At 42.8% G+C, this 21035-nt stretch overlaps 1 protein-coding gene across 8 annotated transcripts in view; it reads right to left on the bottom strand.

The window, feature by feature from the left end:
- Positions 1-20591, bottom strand: part of PSPC1 (paraspeckle component 1) — a 93550-nt gene extending 72959 nt beyond the window's left edge. For 2 of the 8 annotated variants that reach the window (XR_012644090.1, XR_012644089.1), the window contains exons 1-6: positions 18335-20586; positions 13958-14259; positions 10053-10148; positions 8342-8538; positions 6057-6141; positions 2703-2811 (exon numbers count right to left, since the gene is read on the bottom strand). Coding sequence is in view for 5 of the 8 variants with exons in the window: in XM_074985133.1 (XP_074841234.1) it covers positions 2294-2335; positions 2703-2811; positions 6057-6141; positions 8342-8538; positions 10053-10148; positions 13958-14259; positions 18335-18709 (1206 nt within the window). In the remaining 3 variants the exon portion in view is untranslated. Of the gene's footprint in view, positions 1-2213; positions 2336-2702; positions 2812-6056; positions 6142-8341; positions 8539-10052; positions 10149-13957; positions 14260-18334 lie in introns of those variants that run through there. The other 6 variants (XR_012644088.1, XM_074985119.1, XM_074985150.1 and 3 more) reach the window with 4 other exon arrangements.
- Between the last annotated feature and the right edge of the window lie 444 nt (positions 20592-21035).

A 21035-nucleotide genomic window follows, 5' to 3' on the forward strand; every position in this document is an offset into this window, starting at 1 on the left:
ATTCCAACATGGCCGTGTCTACACTAGCCCCAAACTTCGAAATGGCCACGCGAATGGCCATTTCGAAGTTTACTAATGAAGTGCTGAAATGCATATTCAGCGCTTCATTAGCATGCGGGCGGCCGCGGCACTTCGAAATTGACGCGCCTCGTCCCGACGGGGCTCCTTTTCGAAAGGACCCCACCTACTTCGAAGTCCCCTGGGAATAAGGGGACTTCAAAGTAGGCGGGGTCGTTTAGAAAAGGAGCCCCGTCGGGACGAGGCGCGTCAATTTCGAAGTGCCGCGGCCGCCCGCATGCTAATGAAGCACTGAATATGCATTTCAGCACTTCATTAGTAAACTTCGAAATGGCCATTCGCGTGGCCATTTCGAAGTTTGGGGCTAGTGTAGACGTAGCCCATATGTACAAAGCTTATTCCCCTTTCCAAACAGGATAATGGTAACTCAGTTACATTACAACTATGTCCACACACTAGGAGAATGTCTACATGAGCCCCCTCCTTCTGGAAGAGGTATGTTAATGAGGGAGTTTGGAAGATGGTAATGAGGTGTCTTCATGAATATGCAGTGCCTCATTAGCATAATGGCAGCCATGACACTTCAAAAGACCCGCTTTTAAATCGCACGCCACCTGTGTAGCTAGAGGCCTTTCTAAAGGACACCCCCTCCCCAGCTCATCTTCGAAAGCCCCTTCTTCCAAAACCAATTTCATGGCAGCGCCTCATTAGCATCTTCTGAACTCCCTCACTAACATGCCCCTTTGAAAGGAGAAGGCTCATGTAGACACACCCTAGCTGTTGTAATGATTTATTATAAAATGTCACCCCTCCCCCAATTGCTTGCTGTGGAGGTGGGAGATCTTCATGTGCTGCTCCAATTACCCAGTGAGCTGAAAGATTTTCCTGGGAGCTGGGCAGCCAGCAAAGCTCTTGCCTCCGGCACAGAGAGCCACATAGAACAGCCACTGGGCTGGGACAGCAGGCAGGCAGGCAAGACAGCCTGTGAGTGCTGCTGGTTGGGAGCTGCTTAGGTAAGCACCTGCCAGCCACCGCCTGCCTCTGGAAACCCAACCTGACTCCCTCCCAGACTTGTCATCCCTTCCTAACTCCCTCCCCTAGGCCAGAATCCTCTCCAGCATCCACACCTTCTCCTGGACCCTGCACCCCAATCCCTTGCCACAGGTCACCACCCAAACTCTCTGCATCTCCTCCTCCCGCCCCAGGTAACAACTCACTTCTTCAACCAAATGCCCTCTGAGACCCCCACAGCCTGTCCTGTATCCCAGTCCACTACCCTGACCCTTTCTACATCCAGCCTCCATCCCAGACCCTGCACTTCTGTCCACAGAAAAGTGCAGCCCTTGGCCACTTAAAATCTTGACCTGCTCCACCACCCCAATCAAAAATTGTTGCCCACTCCTGCTTAAAAGCATAAAATTCTCCCTCTCTCTTGCGATATAATTTTACTAGTGCTCTTGACGTCAGTATCTTCTTAGTGTGATAGAAATGCCACACTGGATCAGAAGCAGTTAAAAGACAAGAATGGGCCCACATTTCTCTGCCACTCCAATCCTGCAGAGCATGCACCAACCAGAGAAACAATTCAAAACGAGCAACCCAGGCTTAAGAAGAGACAGACCAACCTACCTAAAGGCCCCTAACAAGGGAGCCTGAAAAGCCTCACAGAGGGAACAAGACATTGTGCGGAGCCCTACAGGGACTGATAGTTTGGTTGCCTTTTCTTTTACTTTTCCCTTTATACTGCACTGGAAGGCAGACGAAGAAAGGGAAGAAAAGCAGAAGGATGTAATCCAGGGAAAGTAAGCTGGAGGGCAACTTTGTAGGCCACATGTTGTTGACCCTCCTGTGGGCCCCTTAATGCCCAGCATAGTGAGCTCTACTACCGGAGAAATCTAAGCCATCTTCCCACTTCACTGTGCTGCCAGTTAAAAGATGTCCCAAAGTGCCCCACTGAGTGGTGATACTAGTGCACTGACCAACAAACCACCTAACCCAGTTCATGGGAAGGGACACTGTCCATTTTTATTTTGCAAGTTATCTTTAGACCTAAGTTAGAAATGAGGCTTTGGAAAAGACTTCTTTTTTCACCTGTAGTGATAAAATCAAGACTCTTAGAATGTGTCTATAAATAAATTTGTTCCAATTTAGTCAAATCATGAAAGACAATCTTTAAAACACAAAATAAGAAAGTATTCACACAGGGATTTGCACCACTTTAAGTGATTTAAATACCTTTAGCAAAACCACTGAAATTCTCCATGTAGACATGGCTTTAGCTCCTATTTGCATTTACATTTAGAAGGTATATGGTCATCTGACCTTGGAAAAAAGTGAAAGTCTTTTTAGAAGAGTGGGATTATACAGAAGGTCATACATCCTGAATTGATAAAATATATAAATATCTAAATACCTTCACTTAATTAAAATTCTGAATAACTAACTTGGAGGAATAAAAGCAACTGTCAGTACATACCTTAGAAGGGAAATCATGGGGGATAAAATGAAACTAACATTATTGATTACTCTGGTCCTTTTGCTACAGAAATAAGAGCATCCACGGAGAAGCAGTACCAGTAACCAGGAAGAAGCAGTAATCTCAATCTGTTCATTCAAGTCTCTATAGGTAAAGAATCAAATGTTCTTTTATACTTCAGATTTTAACCAAATAGAACTCTACTTACACTGTCCATGAAATTTGGCTTAAATCCTCCTTCCTGCTGCCGTCTGAGTTCTTCTTGTTCTCTCTGGCGTAGCATCTCCTCTTCACGACGACGATGTTCTTCTTCATGTCTAAAATTATTCATAAACTCTGTAAATTACCTTCATAACCTCCTCATACGTATGTTTCAATAGACTTAGAGCTAATATAAATGAATTATTAAGTTTATTTACAGAAAACTTCTTATAGCTTGAACCATTATATATCAATGCTTGGTTATGATAATAAACAGGTTCAAGGTTAATCAACAGTACTTCTATAAAAACAATTACATTTTAAAAACAAAACCAAACTTTGTTATTTTCTATTTCACAAGTCTTGGTGTTTCTTTGAATACGTACACTAGTGAGTAGGTACTTCAGATGCAATTTTAAACAGGACAACATTTCAGAGTTAATATCTTCAGAGTAATGTCAGTTAAAATGTTCAGTGAACTAAGTTAAATAGAAGCAAAGGTGAGAAAGCATGTAAATAATACTATTATTTTCAATGTTTTAGCTCCCAGAGGGCCAATCAGCATTGCAGCATCACATACACAAAAAATCAAAAGCCTACAATATCTGACAAGATGCATGAAGTGAGTCTGACAAATGTAGAAATAAAGGAGAAAAAGAATGAACAAATGGCAAAAATGTAGTTAGCAATTACACAACTTCATGTTCCTGATGGTTTTAAGTGTTTTCATATTTACTGTTCTTTAGTTTTTAGTAAATAAAATCATTCTCCATGGCTAATCACAAAATACCCCTTCGTTGGTAGTGGAAGTCACATCAGAAGTACGTCCCAAAAAGGGATTTACATGAAGCTATACTGGATTAAGGATTAATTGACAGAGAATTTTCTTATCTTACAGAATGGTGCAGAAAGCGTGGGGAGAATTGTGTGAGAAGCTAGAAGAAAGGTAAACAAGACTGGCATTACTGATGACCAGAGAAGACAGCAGTTTCTAATGACAACACATGAAGAAATAGGGAAAGGAACAGCACTGAAGGGTCTTGAAATCAAGGACAAGAACCTTGGGACTTGATTTGGTGCAACAGATAGAGTCACTTAATGAATTAAAAAGAAAAAAGATGACAGAGCAACAGGCAAGGAAGCTGAACCCAACAGGTCCATTTTGAGTGAATTAAAGGGGGAAGAGGTGTTGTTAGAGAGGCAAGAAAGGACACTTTAGTAAATCAAGATGATGAACACAAGCACCCCGGGGGTATGCAGAGGTCTTCCAAGGAGTATGTTAGCTTATTTAGATATCTGCCTAGCCTTACAGCTAGCTACATAAACTGTCTTAATAAAGTCAGGACAAACTAAAGTTACATATTACAATTTATTTATACTGATCAATATAACACATTTAAATGTAAGTAACATTCATATGCAAATGGATTTAAGTTATATGGTAAAATGAGAAAGTAAGTAATATTTCGGCAACTGTGTGCTGTGACACTTCTGTATTTTTATGTGTGATTTTGTAAATAAGTAGTTTTCAAGTGAGGTGGCCAGAAAGGAGGAGTTTAGGATGTGGGAGGGGGTTCCAGGATGAGTTCAAGGGGCGTGGAATGCAGGAGCACATTTAGGGCTGAGACAGAGGGTTGTGGTATGTGAAGAAGTTCAGGGTATGGGAAGAAGTTTGGGTACAAGCTGTGGGTGGGAAATTGGGTACATGAGGGGGTTCCAAGCTGGGGCAGGCGTACATAAGGGGGCTCAGAGTGCGGGCTCCAGATGGGCTGCATTTACTTCAGACAGCTCCAGATCAGCAATGCACCAGGGCGAAGTTAAATTTCCCCACCTTCTCTAGCTCCAAAACTGTACCCTGAAGCAGCTGGCATGTCGAGCTCCTAAGTCAGTGACAAAACCTAGACTAGTGAGTGGGCTACGTGAGTGGTGATCCTGCATCTTAGTGAGCCGCAAGATTGTCGTAAGCAAGACAGTCTCGCAAGATGGAGCAGTGCTGCCTCTGCTTCGGTGCCTAAAATTTGTAGGGTATGCCAACTGAACCATAGTTAGACTTTGATTGGATGTAGAGAGAATGAATGGCTTTTACAGTCAATGCTGTGTGCAATCAGCATGCTCTTCACTTCACATGCCACTGCTTCATGTGCATGTCACTTCGGTAGCACGAAAACTAGCAGAATCTGCAAGCCCTGCAGTGAGCAACAGTAAACAAAATGTCTCATGGGCCACACACAGAACCCTGATGGGCCACATGTGGCCCTCAAGCTGCCCACCACTGCCCTAGGTGAGGGGGCCAGACAGTTCTGCATGGGGCACGCTGCCTACAACTGGAGATGCTGCCCCTGCAACTCCCATTATATGTGGCTCCTGATCAATGGAAGCTGGGCTGCATGCTCATATTCACTAAGCACCCCTGAACATAGGGGCCACAGGGACTGGCCTGGGGCTTCAGGTGGCAGTGCAGACATCTGCCATGGGCTGGAAGTAATCAATCAGCAGGCTGGATCCAGACCATAGGTTCCCCACTGTGTCTGAGACCGACAGTATCAATTACATTTTTAGAAGGTCAACCGCCTTTCCAAGCAGGAGTGCAGAAATTTGACCTTTTAAACTCTTCTGTATGGTCCAAGTGCCGGTGATACTTTTTAAAGTCACTAATGGTCCCCTTTGGGAGGGGAATTAAAAAAACGTCTTTCAGTCACAAGCTCATCTCACCAAAGAACTTTTTTGTTTATTTGTTTTTAAAAAACAAGGCAAGGTATTAGCTGATCATGTGAAGAGCACTGAATTTCTATTCCTGAGCCACGTAGCAGGAGTCAAATACAGCAAGGCTGCACCTCCCTGATCCAGCCCTGATAGGTCTTCAACAAGAGAATCTGCCAGACCCTGGGAAGTCCAGGGCTTCTGCCCCAGGAAGCCCCAGCTTCCCACTATGCCAGGGCTCCAGGCTCCCTGGGCTGCTGTGTCGCTCCAGCTCCGCACTTCTGGGGCTGCCAGAAGATTCTGGCAGGCGAGAGCTCTATCCCCAGCCCCACACTGCAACAGGGACTCTGGCACTGGCCACATGCTACAGAGGGGCCAGCCAGGGCTCTAGCCCCAACTCTGTGGCAGGGGATCCACAGCAAGGGCTCTGACAATAGCCCTGTGCTGTGGCAGGAGTTCCGGCCCATTCCAGTGTTCCAGAGGAGCTGGTGGGGTCACCAGCTCTGGGCCCAGCCCCTGCCCTGCAGATGTTGTCCGGGGACACGCTGAATGGCATGCATCCATGCGTGCTACCGAAAATCAGCTCATGCACCGCTCCTGGCACACGTGCTGAGCGTTGCTAACCCCTGGTCTAGAACACTGCTGTATCAAAACAAAATACCTCAATTGTATTTGCTTGCGTTTCTGTAGCTCTTGATTTCTAAGTTCTTCCAAGCGTCTCAGTTCTTCCTGGCGCCTCATGAGATCTGCAAAATGTTAAATATTATACAAGGCCCTTGATTACTCTTTGACTTCAGAGGCTGGAAATGTTTCACTGCCAGCAGTAGAATGCACATAGCAAAATGTTCACTACTATTACAAAATGACTTCACTGGTAAATTTCTAATTTAAAATTCTATTGCTTCATCTGAACATGGTTATGGAATGAGCCACTATCGCATATAAAAATGATCCATGTATTTAAAGTCATTTACATAGGATACCACATTAAGTGGACCAGGGGTCTTTTCCAACAAAGCAATTCCTGGCTCCAGTAGTAACTAGCATTAGATGTTTCAAACGTACAAGAACCCCCATAGCAGGCAGATGTAAAGTAACTAGCCCTCAATGAAGGACTCTTCTTAATCCTGAACAACATTTTAAACTTACAATACTCTTTTAGTTTCTCTTAACTATATTCTGTACGTTCTTGTGCATATAAATATCCAGTTCTTTTCTAATACAAAGTTATTGGGCTTAATATGCTGTGGGACTGAGTTCCACGGATCGGGTCATTTATCTCTTACCAGTTTCTGAATTTGCAACTTTCAATTCCACTGAAAAAGTCTCCTGGCCTTCTTCTCATGTTAGCAGAGAACATAAGCTCTCAATCTACCTTCTCCATATCATCCATTATTTTATATACTTTCAACAAACTTTCTCTAAACAGTCTTTTCAATCCCTCTTCATATATAGAGTTTTTCCATGTCCCTAATCACTCTCAATGCACATCTCAGAACTCTTAATTTTCCAATATTAATTTGAGGTGACCAGTATTTCACAATATTGCAGATGAGGCCTGACCATGAATTTTTTATATTTTTTCCTATTTCTATTCTTTAGCATTTGCTCTTTTTTTTTTTTTTTTTTTTTTTTTTTACGGTAGCGGTACACTAATCAAAGGTCTTCATTGAAATGTCAACATGATGTGCACAGAACCCTTTCCAGAATCAATAACTAAAACAAAGTACATGTAGTCAAAATTTTCCTTCCAAAGTGCAATACTTTGCACTTAGCAACTAGGAATTTCTTCAGCCATCTTCTTGCCTTTTGCCTCACTTGGTTAAAGCCCTGTGATGCTCTTCAGTCTTCTTTGGACATGAATAACCTAAACTTTTCCATCTGCATACTGTCACCTCACTGATCACCACTCTTCCCAGATTGCACATATATTTAATACCAGTCTTAACAAATCTCCTTCTAACTCTTGTACATGTACCATTTGAACTTAGTAGAGAGGTAAACAGGTGTTCTCTGCGATATTCACCCCACAACAAAGTACACAGTTTTGAGAAGAAATGCTGTTTCCTTTTGTACACCTTAAAGTAATGATCTCAAACTATGTTTCTGCTACATCAATCTTTTTATGAACTATGGTATTGTAAAGTGAAAACTATGGACTAAGCATGGAAGTTGAAGCCTCAACTTCAGTAGCTTGTAGAAATCTCAGATCTTAATGTTCATAGTGTAATAGATAATTTTTCAAGTGATTTGACCAACTTTCAAAAAACATTTGAACAAACATTTATGTCCATATGCTGGAAATATGTTGCTAAGATATCTTAGGAATATACCATACAAGATTTGGGTGATCTTGAAAACAAGAGTGATAGAAAGGGAATTAAAATTTAACAGTGCAAAGTCATAAACTGAGAGACTAACAACAAGAGGAGGAGGAAGAGCTGGGTGTACTGGTTGATCATAAGACGACTATGAGATGCAGATCCTGGAATACATCAGGCAAGACATTTCCAGCATAGATAGGGAAGTGTCAGTATCACACAAGCCACTGGTGAATCCTCACCTGGAATATAGTGTGCCATTCCTGTTGCCCATGTTTCAGAAAAATGAATTCAAATTTGAACAGGGACAGAGAAGGACTATTAGGATGATCAGAGGAATGGAAAACCTACCTTCTGAGGAACCTCAAAAAGGTTGGCTTCCAAGAAGTTATAAGAGATACGTTATGCAGAGAATTCACAAAACCACCTGCTTTAGACAAAAGAATGTAGATTTGCCTGTCTAGGTCATACTTTGTAAACCAGAGAACAAATACATTTACAGATAAACAAACAAACCAGCAAATGGCAACTTGGTAAGCACTCCAGAGGACAGAGTCTCCAAGCCCAAGATGTCATCTTAGCTCTTGAAGCAGAGGTTACAGTAGGCAGAGTATCTGATTTTTACCTTGCCTCATCAGCATCAACTGATGCTCATGTCTAGCTGCTTCCATTTCCGCCTCTAGTTTCTCTTTGGCTTCTCTAATGTTTCTATCAACCTGCTCTCGCTGCTGTTTTTCCATCTCATCAAGAGCCTTCCATCGGGAAGCATACTCAAATTCAAATGTTCCAGGCTGGGCAAAACGTGGAGGCTGCTCTCTTTCCCTAAAAAAAGTACACAGTTAAAATGTACAGAAATATATATTTATAAATAGCTGCAGTAGCAAAATATATTCCTAATCACTTTCTAGTTTAACTTCTAACTTTAAATCAAGTAGCCTGTTTCTACAACTAAAAGTATTAAGACGATTAGGTCATTTTCAGAACTCAATCCCGAAACTTTATGGTAGGACTCTGCAGGAAGACTGCTTTGCATGATAAGAGAAACTGTTCAAATTAAACCTAAGTTAAATGTGTTCATTATCGGGAAAACTTGTTTTGCATTACATAGAAATTTTCTGATGTTCTAAAAAGAAGTTTTTCAACTAAACTAATAAATTGCCAGGCTGCTAAGCAAGTGGCTTATAAACATGATTTTTAACACCAACGTCTCAAATAGTATCAAGGCTTCCTTTTTTAGAGCAGGGGTGAGTAAACTTTTTATGCTGCACTCCCCTTTTCAGTCCTGCAATTAGCTGGGTTCCCTGGCCCCTGCAACCTTGGGGAGGACCACAGGAAGGGATGTGGGTGAGGGCATACAACGGGCAAGCTCAGGCACGGGGCAAGTGGCAGCTCCTCCCGGGGTAGCGGGGGAAGCACTAGGGAGCTAGGTTGGCTGCAGTGCCTCTGGGAGGAGCCTAAGCACCACACCAAAACAACCCCAGCCACTCTGGCCCCTGCTGCCAGGAACAAGCTGCCTCAGCCAGGCAAGTGCCACTGGTGCGCCCGGCCCCCTCCCTGATGGGCCCAGCACAATTGGCTCCTACCCTCCCTCCTGCAGCTTCTGCTGCGTCGCCAGCCCTCTGACACAGAGGCAGAGAGCTAGCGAGGTGGCAGAACCGTGGTGAGAAGCCTATTGCACTACGCCCCATCTTAGAAAGTGTTGCGCATGCCAGTTTGTGCACCCGTTTCCCTGTTTTAGAGTATTACTCAAGGTCTGCAAAAATTAAAGCCCATCAAAACTGTAGTTCACAATATCTTATTTACGCAAATGCATATGCTATTGTTATAATTTACTAAAGAACAGTAAGTCAAAATATTTCTTTTTTAAAATAAATGGTTATATTTTTATTTGTCATCTGAAGCATTTTTGTTCCAGCAATGAGGATTTGTTGGTGACAGTCTCAATTTTAAACACTAAAAGTTCTAAATTAAAATAACTTTGGTCTCTTCTCATACTCCAGAGTCACAGTCTACTTTATTGCACTGATCACTGTTGCATTCAAAGCCCCTGATCCTCCAACTTATGTACAAAATCACTGGGACCGCTCACGGTAAAGATAAACGTGAACAACTCTTTGGAATCAGAGACTATCCTATTCTCTGAATTTGCAATTTGTAATCAGGAACACATATAATTATGTATATTTAAAAATAAAAAAAATCCGCTTATTAGACAAACAGCCATCTTTTTTCCATCCTCTCTCCACACCTCAAGATAAAATTTCAAAATTTTGTTCACTATATTACCCCAACAATGCAGACATGTTTAATGAAATCTGAATCTAAATCCAACTTACTTATGATACTGTTGTGTTTTTTGCATTAATTTCTCTGGTAGCCCATCTTCATCATCAAATTGTTCCATAGGTTCTACAACAACAGGTCGAGGTGTTCTGAAAGAAATAAAGGTTTTTTGTGCTATTTTTTATTTGTTAATTTAACCAGGAAAATCCACAGTGAAACAATTTACATTGTATAGTGTTGTTAGGAAACATTTCAAAATATGATTTCCTTGGTTCAGTTTGCGTCCATGCTTTCACACATTTAATGATTTTTTAAAATGGCAGTGTCTCGGTGAATACAGTAAGTTTGGCTTACACTGAGCCATCTATTTTATCTGGAAAACATACCCTTCTCCTAATGGAAAAATAAATTGATTGATTTAAAGAATGAATAATAAACTAAAAACAACTGTTTGCAGGCCTGGAACCATGTTTTAATTATGTATTTGTAGAAATGTAGAAAAACAGATCTGGGTCCATGAAAGGGCTCCTAGAACCTATCACACCAAAGATTAATCAGGGGCTCTGTTCAAATTTACAAGAATTACAGAAATGTTTTTGAAAGTGACCTGCACCATTAAAAATAGAACTGATAGTTAGACATAGTTCCCATTACAACCAGAAAAGTCGCTTTAGTCTAACTGGCCTTTAAATGCTTTGTTCTGTAAAGTGCCCTATTGCCAGTAACCAGCATCTGCCCTTCATGAGATATACCTATATAGCATACACATTACAATATCAAATACCTTAACGACTTACAGAAATTTTCTTTTGTGGGAAAGCCAATTCTAATCTTTCCCAACACTGTCAGTTAAAAACATTCTAATTTTACATGGGGGGAGAGGGACGGCTTTTAATGAAAAAATTCAGAATTGTGCAACAGGTTACTATTCAAAGTGATATGACAGCATACTCATTATACAACATAGTGCTTGCTCATGTTCAACTTTTAGAGATAATCAAATGTTAACAGAAGAAAACTCATTTCATGAAAAAAAAATTAAAACAGCAGTTCTAGCAATGTTAGTAACCTGAGGATTATGATTTTGTCTTAAAAAAATGTGAGGACCTCTATTTAGGTCCAAGAAAAAAACTCATTCATAAAACTACCAATAACACTATTGCTTATTTGTGTTTTTATTTACAAATAAATATAAACAAATATATAAACAATAAATAAATATGTCTGGATAAAAGACTATTCTTTATTTAATGAAAGCAATTAGAAAACTCCATAAAACAAGTTTACAAATATTAATTTAAAGGATGATCTTGTTTTGGCAAAGCAAGATCACAAATGTTTAACTGGAAAGTTGTATTCTTAGATCTAGTTCTATATTCATTCCATTTCCATATTTTGATTCCACATAAAGCACAGAGAATGCCCATTCACCCAAATACATTGTGGGAAATGACATTAAATACATTAATGCTTTGCTTGACAGTTTAGCATAATCAGGTCTCAGATGCAACCAAGTCTGCTGGAATTCACTGACTGAAAAGTCAGTTTCAGTGAGGTGTCTCAGGAAAGCTCCACAAGGCTATTTTCTTCACATGAAGGTAAGCTCTTGAAGATACTGACATCTACTCTGAATGGATCCCTGATCCAATTGTTACTGGAATCAGGAAGAGGAAAATAATCACTGAATTTGTTCCTCAAATCCTACAAAATGTTCAGTAAGAACATTTTATATTTCATCAGAGAGCTTTTCATCGAACGCCTCAAGAGAATCATTCGGCACTGCAAATAATTCATACATACAGTTATGAAGATGATTTGACTGTAATTCAAACTTTTTAATCAGCGCTTCCACTTTGTCTTCAACTATATAGTTACAGCTACCTCCTGTAGACTCAAATTTTGTCTGTCCAAACAGGTAAAAAATATTGGCCGAAAATGCTACCAAAAATGACCATCGGGGGGGGGAAAAAACTGAAATGCCCACTCAGTGGAATGGTTGTTTCTATAAAAAATATTCCAATTTCATCTCACAACTCAAACAAGTAGTACAGTCTAAAAGAATACATTTATGATCACTACCCATATCACTGCAAAGGGCATAAAGATGCAGGAATTAAGTAGGCAAACTAATAAAATTGAATACTTTCAAAACTTCATCCAGCATTGTCTTCAGTTTTCATAACACTGTTTCTGGCAGCTAATGATTCTCAACATATACAACAATGATGACACATAACTTGCAGGTATGAGAACCCTAACGTCTGTAATGAGTCCACTGTACTTTCCTGACACTGCATGAGACCCAACAGTAACTGACTACTACATATGTTGAAAAAAAGTGATGGGGTTGTATCAATAATAGCGAAACCTAAAACATTTACCTGTCCACTGTTAATAGGAAGCCATACAATCGCAAACATAAAACTTCAAAATATGAACAGACCAAAAGATTTATTCAGCATTGCTTGGGTCTTAAACCCAATTTTTGTTTTTCTTCATTTAAATCACTGCTATGGGGTGGGGCAGGGGATGAGGGATTGAGTATGTAGGCTGCCCCAGGAAAAGAGGACTACCTCATCCCTCTCTCATCACAGGAGCTTGGGGCCAGCTGAGAAGTGCCTCTCCATGGCCACTGCAGCTCCAGCAGAACAGTGCATGTACCCCAGCTGGGAGACAGACAGACAAAGTGCTTGTCTCCACTTGCTCCTTACTTCGAAGGCAGCATGGTTAAGTAGGGTGTTGGGAGATTATTAACGAAGCGCTGCGCTGCATACGAAGCACTTCATTAAGCTAATTCTCCCCCTCCTGACACCCTACTTAACATGCTCCCTTTGAAGTAGGGAGCTAGTGTAGAGACAGCCAAACTCTCTAAGATACATAGTCGATAGCTGTCCCTTTCTCCTCCCCCCACCCCCTCGCCCCGTATGGTGCTGTCCCAATGGGGTTATAGCTCTCCTGGCCCCTTGCTGGCAAATTTGGGGGGCGGGGGGCGCACAGCACGATTGACGGCTGCTGGGTGTCAGGCTCATCCATCTCACTAAGAAAGTTGAAATACATTTCTATTTTTTTACAGTGTGTATTCACATTTATGTATCAATTAAGATTTTTACATTCTACATACTTATTTTCTTACACATGCCATTTTTTTTCCCTTCATATGAACATAAACGAAATATGTCATTTTGGATTTGACATGTTGGAGGGAGGGCTGCTCACCGCAGGGACAAAAAGTGTGGCCCGATGTAAAAAGTTTGCTCCCCCGTTTATAACTGCCCTGCTTTCCATCTCATATACCTGCTGCCTCCACGTGGTCTTTACATAGCAGAGCCCTCCCTTTCCATTTTATGAGAAGCAATCCTATTCCAGCACATCCCATTTTCCTGACACAACCAAACCCTTACTTTACTTTAAGTTATGGTAAGACAAAACTGCGTACCAAATTTGGCAGTCCTGTCTTTTACCATTTAGGAGGAGATTTTGAACAGACAGACAAACTATCAAATATATAGTAGGTACTGGGTCACGTTCCTTCCAAGTCTGAAAATAGAAATCTTCAATGCTTCCACTTACGATTTTGCCAAAATACCAAAGAGTAAACAGCAACTTGAGTCTTGTCAGTTTTCACTACCTTTACTGGAAATGTCATGCTCAGGAGTAAAACCTAAAAGAATCTAATTATTTGTGGAGAACTCTGAATGGCTACAGAGGAGGTAAATGTTACTGACAAAGAAGCCATAATGAAAATAATAATACCTACCCATGAAAATACAGTTCATAACTAGCCAGTTTTGAGGAAAAATCTTAGCAAAATACTGTTTGATGTAAACACACAAAACAACCTTCCTGATGACAATACAATAAAAGACATGACCATGCTTGTGGTTGCAATTCTCTATTATGTTATACAAACACTCACCCACAAATCCGATCAGAAAAAAAATTACACTCTTCAACTTACGTTGTTAGTAAGAATGCCCCATCACTGCATCTCTCTAGAGCCTTCCTTGCTGGAGGTTTTGCTGCAAATTCTACAAAACCTTTTCCTGTAGCTCTGCCACGGTCATCTACTACAACAACAGCCCTCTCCACTGGACCAAACTGAGAAAAAGCTTGTTCCAGTAGCTCATTGGAAACCACAGGTGAAAGGTTCTTGACTGTTAACGCTGCTCCATGTGTAGCAAATCGAATTCGAAGTGGTCTACTCTTCAAAATAGTACCATCAAGTTCGGCCTTTGCTATTTCAGCCAATGTTCTAGATTCCTTTACAAGAGAAAAACAAAATTATATGCATTCAGTCAATACTTCTCTCAAGAATGCTGAGTCAAATTTAGTTTTTAGCTATATTATTACTTAAAATATTTGTAAAATTACAAGCATATTAAAATTAGAAGGGGGGTTAGTCAACATTCAAAATATCCTGTTTTTTTCAATATTCTATTTGTTCAATGATTTCAACAATCTGCATTTATTTTTCCATACAGTTCCAATAATATGTCAGCCTTTAATTCCATGAGTTTTGCTTTCACACACTAGAGGAGGATTCCACAAACACATTCCTAGTGCAGAAAAGCATGCAACTCATTGTATGTGTAATCAAAATGAGTTCAGAACTTTCACACAACTCTTTTTCATAGGGATCTAAATTTTTCATTTCTGCCTGAGATAAGGAGAGGTTCCCTTCCTTTACTGTATGAAAAAAATTAAAATTCACAGGGAAATTTTAGTTTAAATTTTTGTTGCCATTCTTTTTATCCACTATTCCTTTTGATTGAACTAATTGCTGAAATGAAATCAAATATAATCTACACCCTAAAATGAGGGTGGATGATAATTTTGGACGGGAGGGTCACTCCAAGAATTCACAAGTGCTCAAGGACTTCATTTTTCTATGATAGTAACAAAGGAGGCGTGGGGTCTTGGATGGAAATTGGTATAGGCAGGAGCGAGTTTGAGTAAATGTGTCTGTGACCTAGGGCAAAGGATTGGGGTGTAAGAAGGGATTCCGATCTGGAGGAGGGGTACAGAAGAGAGTACAGAGGGTTTGGATTGTGACCTGGGGCTGGGAGTTGGGGGACAGAAGGAGGTCAGGCGCAGGTTCTAGCTGGGAGGCATTTATAGTAGGTGGCTCCCAGCTAGCAACCCAGTGGGACACCCTGCCTGTCACACGCTTCTTGAAACAGTGGCAGATGGGACCAGCATGCTCTCTGGAATGTGGTGGGGGGTGGAGGAGGAGGGAACAGCAGCTTTTTTCCCCAATATTTGAGGGGTTTTTTTTAAAAATGTAACTTTGCAAATTACAGAAACTGACAATTTTAACCACCTCTAAAAATCCTAACTCTCCCTTCCTATTCCCACCATCATGTGCATTTTCTATTTATAGTAGACTTGGCCATGAAAAGCATCACAGCATAGTAGACAGACTGGCATGCTAAATATTGGCAATGACCTATTTTTAACTGCCTCAATTTTTGCCTGAGACACCAAAAATCAGATTTTCAGAAATGATGAGAATGTATAACTGAAAAAGCAGGCTGTTTTAAAGTTTTTTTTATAAGTGGAGACCATTAAGTGGGATATCCAAAAACACTTGTATAGGTTGAAACTCTCTAGTCTAGTACCCTTAGGACCTAGCTGGTGCTGAAAAACAAAAATTTGCCAGACCACAGGAAGGCAGGATTGTCTAGCAGCATTACTAATACTTTCACTGCATATTGGGCTCTTCAAAGACATCTGAGGTTAAATTAGAGCTAAACAACAGCACAGAACACTGAAACCCAAGACAGATGGCTGTAAACAAACTTTATCAGACCACAGGAAAGTTCGCCACAACCATGGTAAGAGGTTATGAGGCTAACTAAAACCATACTAGACTACATTTGTTGCCTGATGAGAGTGTGCCAGACTAGAAAGGTTCAACCAATACTAGCAACTTTTGAAAATGTCGGTCCTTCTTTTCAGAAGGACCTCAAGGAAACAGCGAAGTATTTCACAAAAACATATTTCACTAAAATGCAAATGGTATAATCAAGGATACCCCTCAAACTGATGCTTGTTTTCATGAACAGAAGGAAATAATCCTACCCAACTCAGACTACATTTCTCTGAAACTAAATATACAAAGAAGAAAAGGAGTGGGACCAGTATCCTGAGTCTCCTCAAAGTATAGCATGTTAATTCATGCTACATCATTAATGGAAAAATTTAATTAGCCACATAAAGAAACTTGTGTAAATAATGCAGCGTGAAGGTGAGACAACCATCAAAACCCTACTAAACACATTTTCTTCTCTTTTAAAGAAACATTTTCCATTATCCACTTCTGAAATTAAAAGGCAATAGGTGTATCAAGGTATCTGTGAACAAGCGGGGCTAGCGGATTAAGTTCCCTAAGCTGTGGGGCTACACAGTTTCCTACTAAAGAGGTAGCCGTGTTAGTCTGTATCTTCACAAAACAAAAAAAGCAGTCCACTAGCACCTTAAAGACTAGTAATGTTATTTATTAGGTGATGAGGTTTTGTGGGACAGACCCTCTGAAGAAGAAATAAATACTATTGTTAGTCTTTAAGGTTCTACAGGACTTCTTTTGTACCTTTCTATATGCCCCACATCCATGCAGCTTCCTATGAAGCCCCAAGCACAAGCCCAGGTCTGCAGCAGGGAGAGATGCCTCTTCCCAACCCCCACCTAACTACTCCTCCACAACCCCCATACACACACCAGAGCTGAACCCACTTCTGGCCATTTCTGGGGAGCAGTAAGGTGCCCTAGGACAGACAAAAACTAGATAGCCAGTCTTTGTGTTATTACCTAGGAGAAGCCCAGTTAAGCCGAGGCCCCGACCCTCTGCTGAACGCCCCGCAAACCCAGAGCCCTCCTGCACTCCAAACAGCTCATCCTCAGCTCCACCACAAAATCCCACACCCTCAGGCCACAACCTATCCCATTTTACACCCTAAATCTGATTCCCCACCTTGCATATCAAAACCCTCAACCCCAGACCCACGCCAGGGCCCTTACCCACTTCTAGCACCCCAAAACCCTGACTCAAACTGCAGCCATCTTCCATTTTGCAAATCTCTTGCCCCTACCACTCTCAGCCTGGAGCTCCTTCTTGCATCCTCAGTTGCTCATCCACAGCCCCACTCCAGAGCCCACACCCCCAGACAGAACCCTTAAGTCCTCCTGTACCACAACTATCTACCCCTGTCCAGAGCCCCCGATTTAGAGGTCTCACTCCCAACTCCTTGGCTCCACCCCCACAACATAATGTCCATGTGCAAAATGACTTACTATGTGATACACCACCTCATACTGGTGCACATGAAGTCACTCCACACAGGGCCATAAAATAAAGGAAAGAGTGCCCCACAGATGTGAAGACAGCTGGGCATGCTGGCTGACAGGCACTTCCTGAAGATGGAAACGGAAAGAGTAAGGCAGATGGCAACTGAGGATGGACGAGCATCCATGCCAGCTGGCAAGGTATGAAAAAAAACCACTGTATCAGACAGAACAGCAAGAGAAGGAAAGCAGTATGACCAGCAATAGTGGTACCAGACATAGTGGTACTGAAAGGGGAAAAAAAGAGAGCAGGCTATAGAAAAACACCTATCCCACTTTTCTACCCGGCCCCCCCAGCATGCATAGAGGCCAGAAGTAAGAACCAAAAAAGCCAGAACAGGAAGTCCTGTGGCACCTTAAAGACCAACAGATATTTTGGAGCATAAGCTTTCCTTCTCACCCTATGATTCTATGAAAATATCTGTTAGTCTATAAGGTGCCACAGGACTTCTTGTTGTTCTTACAGATAAAATCAGAGACCCACAGGGCTGGAAGGGACCTCAGGAGCTCATCTAGTCCAGCCCCCTGCTTCAAGCAGGATCAACCCCCACTAAGTCATCCCAGCCAGGACCTTGTCAAGCCGGGACTTAAAAATCTCCAGGAATAGAGAATCCATCACCTCTCTAGGCAACGCAGTCCAGTGCTTCACCACCCTCCTGGTGAAGTACTTCTTCCTAATATCCAACCTCCACCTCTCCCTCCTCGGCTACCCCTCTGACACAAAAAAGGCCGCGCATCCCTCTACACATGGGGGGGCGGGGGCCAAAGCGCCCCCTCAGCGCATTCGAGCAAAGCAGTTAGCAGATGACTCAATTGTCCTACCCCCTCACACACACACACAACGTCGGTGTAGGGGGGTGTAGATCAGGCGACCACCTGGGCGTGGTCCGTCCCGATTTCCCTCCCCCCAACACAAAGGAGGGTCGGTCGAGTCGTGGAGGAGGCGGCCCCTTCCCGACTACCTCGCAGCTGCGTCCGGCGAAAAGGGCCTTACCAGCCGGATGAAGCCGAAGCCGCGGTCACGGTTGATGAAGACCTCGCTGGGCTCGCCGTAGCGCTCGAAGAGCCGCTTGAAGTCCTCCTCGGTGATGTCGGTGGGCAGGTTCCCCACGAAGAGGCGGCAGCGCTGCGTGTAGCTCTTCTCGCCGGGCTTCAGGAAGCTCTTGATGTCGATGGTGAACCCGGCCTCCTGCTCCTCGTCGCCAGCCTCTTTGCCCTGCGCCAGCGCCATGGCCGCCGCCGATACCTCACTGTCCGCCTCCAGGCCCCGCACCCCCTTCAGGCCGCCGCCCCCAACCAGACCGAGCGGAGCGGCCGGGGAGCTGTTTTCGATCCGCACTTGTTTCAGGTTCCGGCTGTTCGCCGCCATGTTTCGGTCTTGCTCGCTCTGTGGCGGGTCACGGAGCCGCTCTTAGCCACCGCGGGCACAGACCACCAGCAAATTCAAAATGGCGACGGCGCCAGCCCCAGTGAGTTAACGTCTCTAAGGAAAGCCCCGCCCGCCAACGGCCCAGAGCCTCGCGCTTGCGCAGTGACACGCCTGGGCTGGGCCAGGCGAGAGAGGGCGCGCGTGGAAGTCGAGAGAAGAGGGGCATGTGGGCGGAGGAGCGCGCGCTAAGGGGTAGTCAGTCCGTAGGGCTGCTTTGTTACAGGTGTTGGAACTTGGGTTGTTAACTCTCCCGGACCATACCGACCAGACAGCATTTGTTGCAATGACGTCCGTCGAAGTTGGCAACTGTAGTTGGAACGAGAGGGGCGCGAGGAAGAAGAGTGCTGCAGCCCCTTCTGGCTGGGAGGGGTTTCCATCGCGTACAGGTTTATAGTTTGGTTCAGTGGCTCTCAGCCCTCCCCCCCATGCTGGTGGCGCTGACACGCACCCTGGGCAAGGGAGGCGGGAAGGGCTCTGTGCCCGGGATGGGGAAGAGCCAAGAGCATAAGAGATTAGGGGTTGGGTTTTAGGGCGTTTAGACCTCAGCGTTTTCGGCACCGCACTAAGCACTTGCCCCCCCTGCCCCTCCCCTTTGCGCCTAGAGCCAGAGCAGCGCTGCTTTGTCACTTCAGAAGGGTCCAGAGGTCTGGCCATCGCCCCTGCCAAAGCAGTAGCGCTGGAGGCCGGAGTTCTGGTCCCCTTTGAAATGCGGGGCGCGAGGGAAACCCCCTCGTTTTAGTTCCCTCCTCGGTGGGTCTGCTCTGTGTAAATTGTTCCAGCACCCCTGTGCTTTGCTTGTGTCCCAGAAAGAGTGCCCCTCTGGCTGTGCTTGGACACCTTAAGTCAGCAGAGTTGCTCATTCGTGCCGCATTTTTTGCAGGAAGTCACCCTCTGTGGAAGCGGCTGCATTTTAGTAGATCGCAAAGGAATATTTTGGGGTCCTTCCGTGTAAAAACTGTTGTATTTAAAGGACTGAAAAATCCTGGGGCCTCATTGTTCTAGTCACTGCCCTAACCTAACTTGGAAAAATCTGAATAGATTTTCAGGATAATCAGTAAAGAGTCCTTCCTGTAACCCTCTACCTTCCTGAGTGCAACGTTCAGCTGCAAACTTTGCAGATGTTAAACCTCTTTTTGAAAAGTTGCAATGGTTTTTTCATTGTGGATAATGTTATGGATCAATTTAAATGACTCAGTTACTCAGAATAGTAATGGAGAGAGAGCCATGTTAGTCTGTACTCCCAACAACATAAAGCAGCAGAAATGTAGCACTTTAAAGACAGATAAAATTATTTATTTGGTGATGAGCTTTCATGGGATAGACCCACTTCTTCAGGTTTGTCCCAAGATGTCTCATCACTGAATAAATCATTTTGTTAGTCTTTAAAGTGCTATGTTGCTGCTGCTTTGTTCAGTTATTCAGAGAGGATTACACGAGACTATCATTGTGGTGCCATCTGGTGACTAAATCCAGGATTGTTTCAAGAATTTTAATCAAGTGGAAAGAAAATATATGGGAAACCTACAACAATTAGGTCTAGAGAAATAAGATGATGACTTCCTAAATTAAAAATATATTATTGAGCTTTCTTCTGTGTATAATATGCTTATTAGTAGTGAACTGAACACTGCCTGACTGCGGGATCTAAATAGAGAAAGAAATCTTCTAAACATACCATCTTCACAAGATGTTCCATTAAATCTAACCAGCCAGTATATTTATTTGCAAACTTTGTCATTAGAGTCAGGATAAAGTGAAGGGAAATGCCAGTGTCTCAGACTATATATTCCCTTTTACTCCTATAGGTAATGCTGATCTCAGTAAAGGAAACAATGGCTACCAGAAATTTGATTGTCAGACTCCCCATTTTGAGCATGAGAAAAGTGTCCTCTCTTCTAAAGACATAACTTTGAAAGCTGTATACCTTACAAACGTCACAGAATACATTGGCAATATTTTCCAACTAAAGTATTTTGCCTGTACTCCAGCTTACAAGAAAGCAATAATCAAACTCCAAACTAAAACAGAAAGCTGTGTACTAACCCCACAAGCCTGTAATGCAACAATGTCTGAAATATAATATGCCCTCATCTATTTCTTACCAGTCATTTATGTGCTCAGAAATAGATGATGGACTTGTGCAGGCAGTTTACTCAAATAAACTAAGTGATCTGGAACTTTTTGTACAGCTGTATCCCAGTCAAGCAGGAAAATGTGTGGTAGAAATATAAGGCTGGAAGAATCTTGAGAAGTCCTCTAGTCCATC

This window comes from Carettochelys insculpta, chromosome 1, assembly GCF_033958435.1.
Source record: "Carettochelys insculpta isolate YL-2023 chromosome 1, ASM3395843v1, whole genome shotgun sequence".
NCBI lineage: Eukaryota > Metazoa > Chordata > Testudines > Carettochelyidae > Carettochelys > Carettochelys insculpta.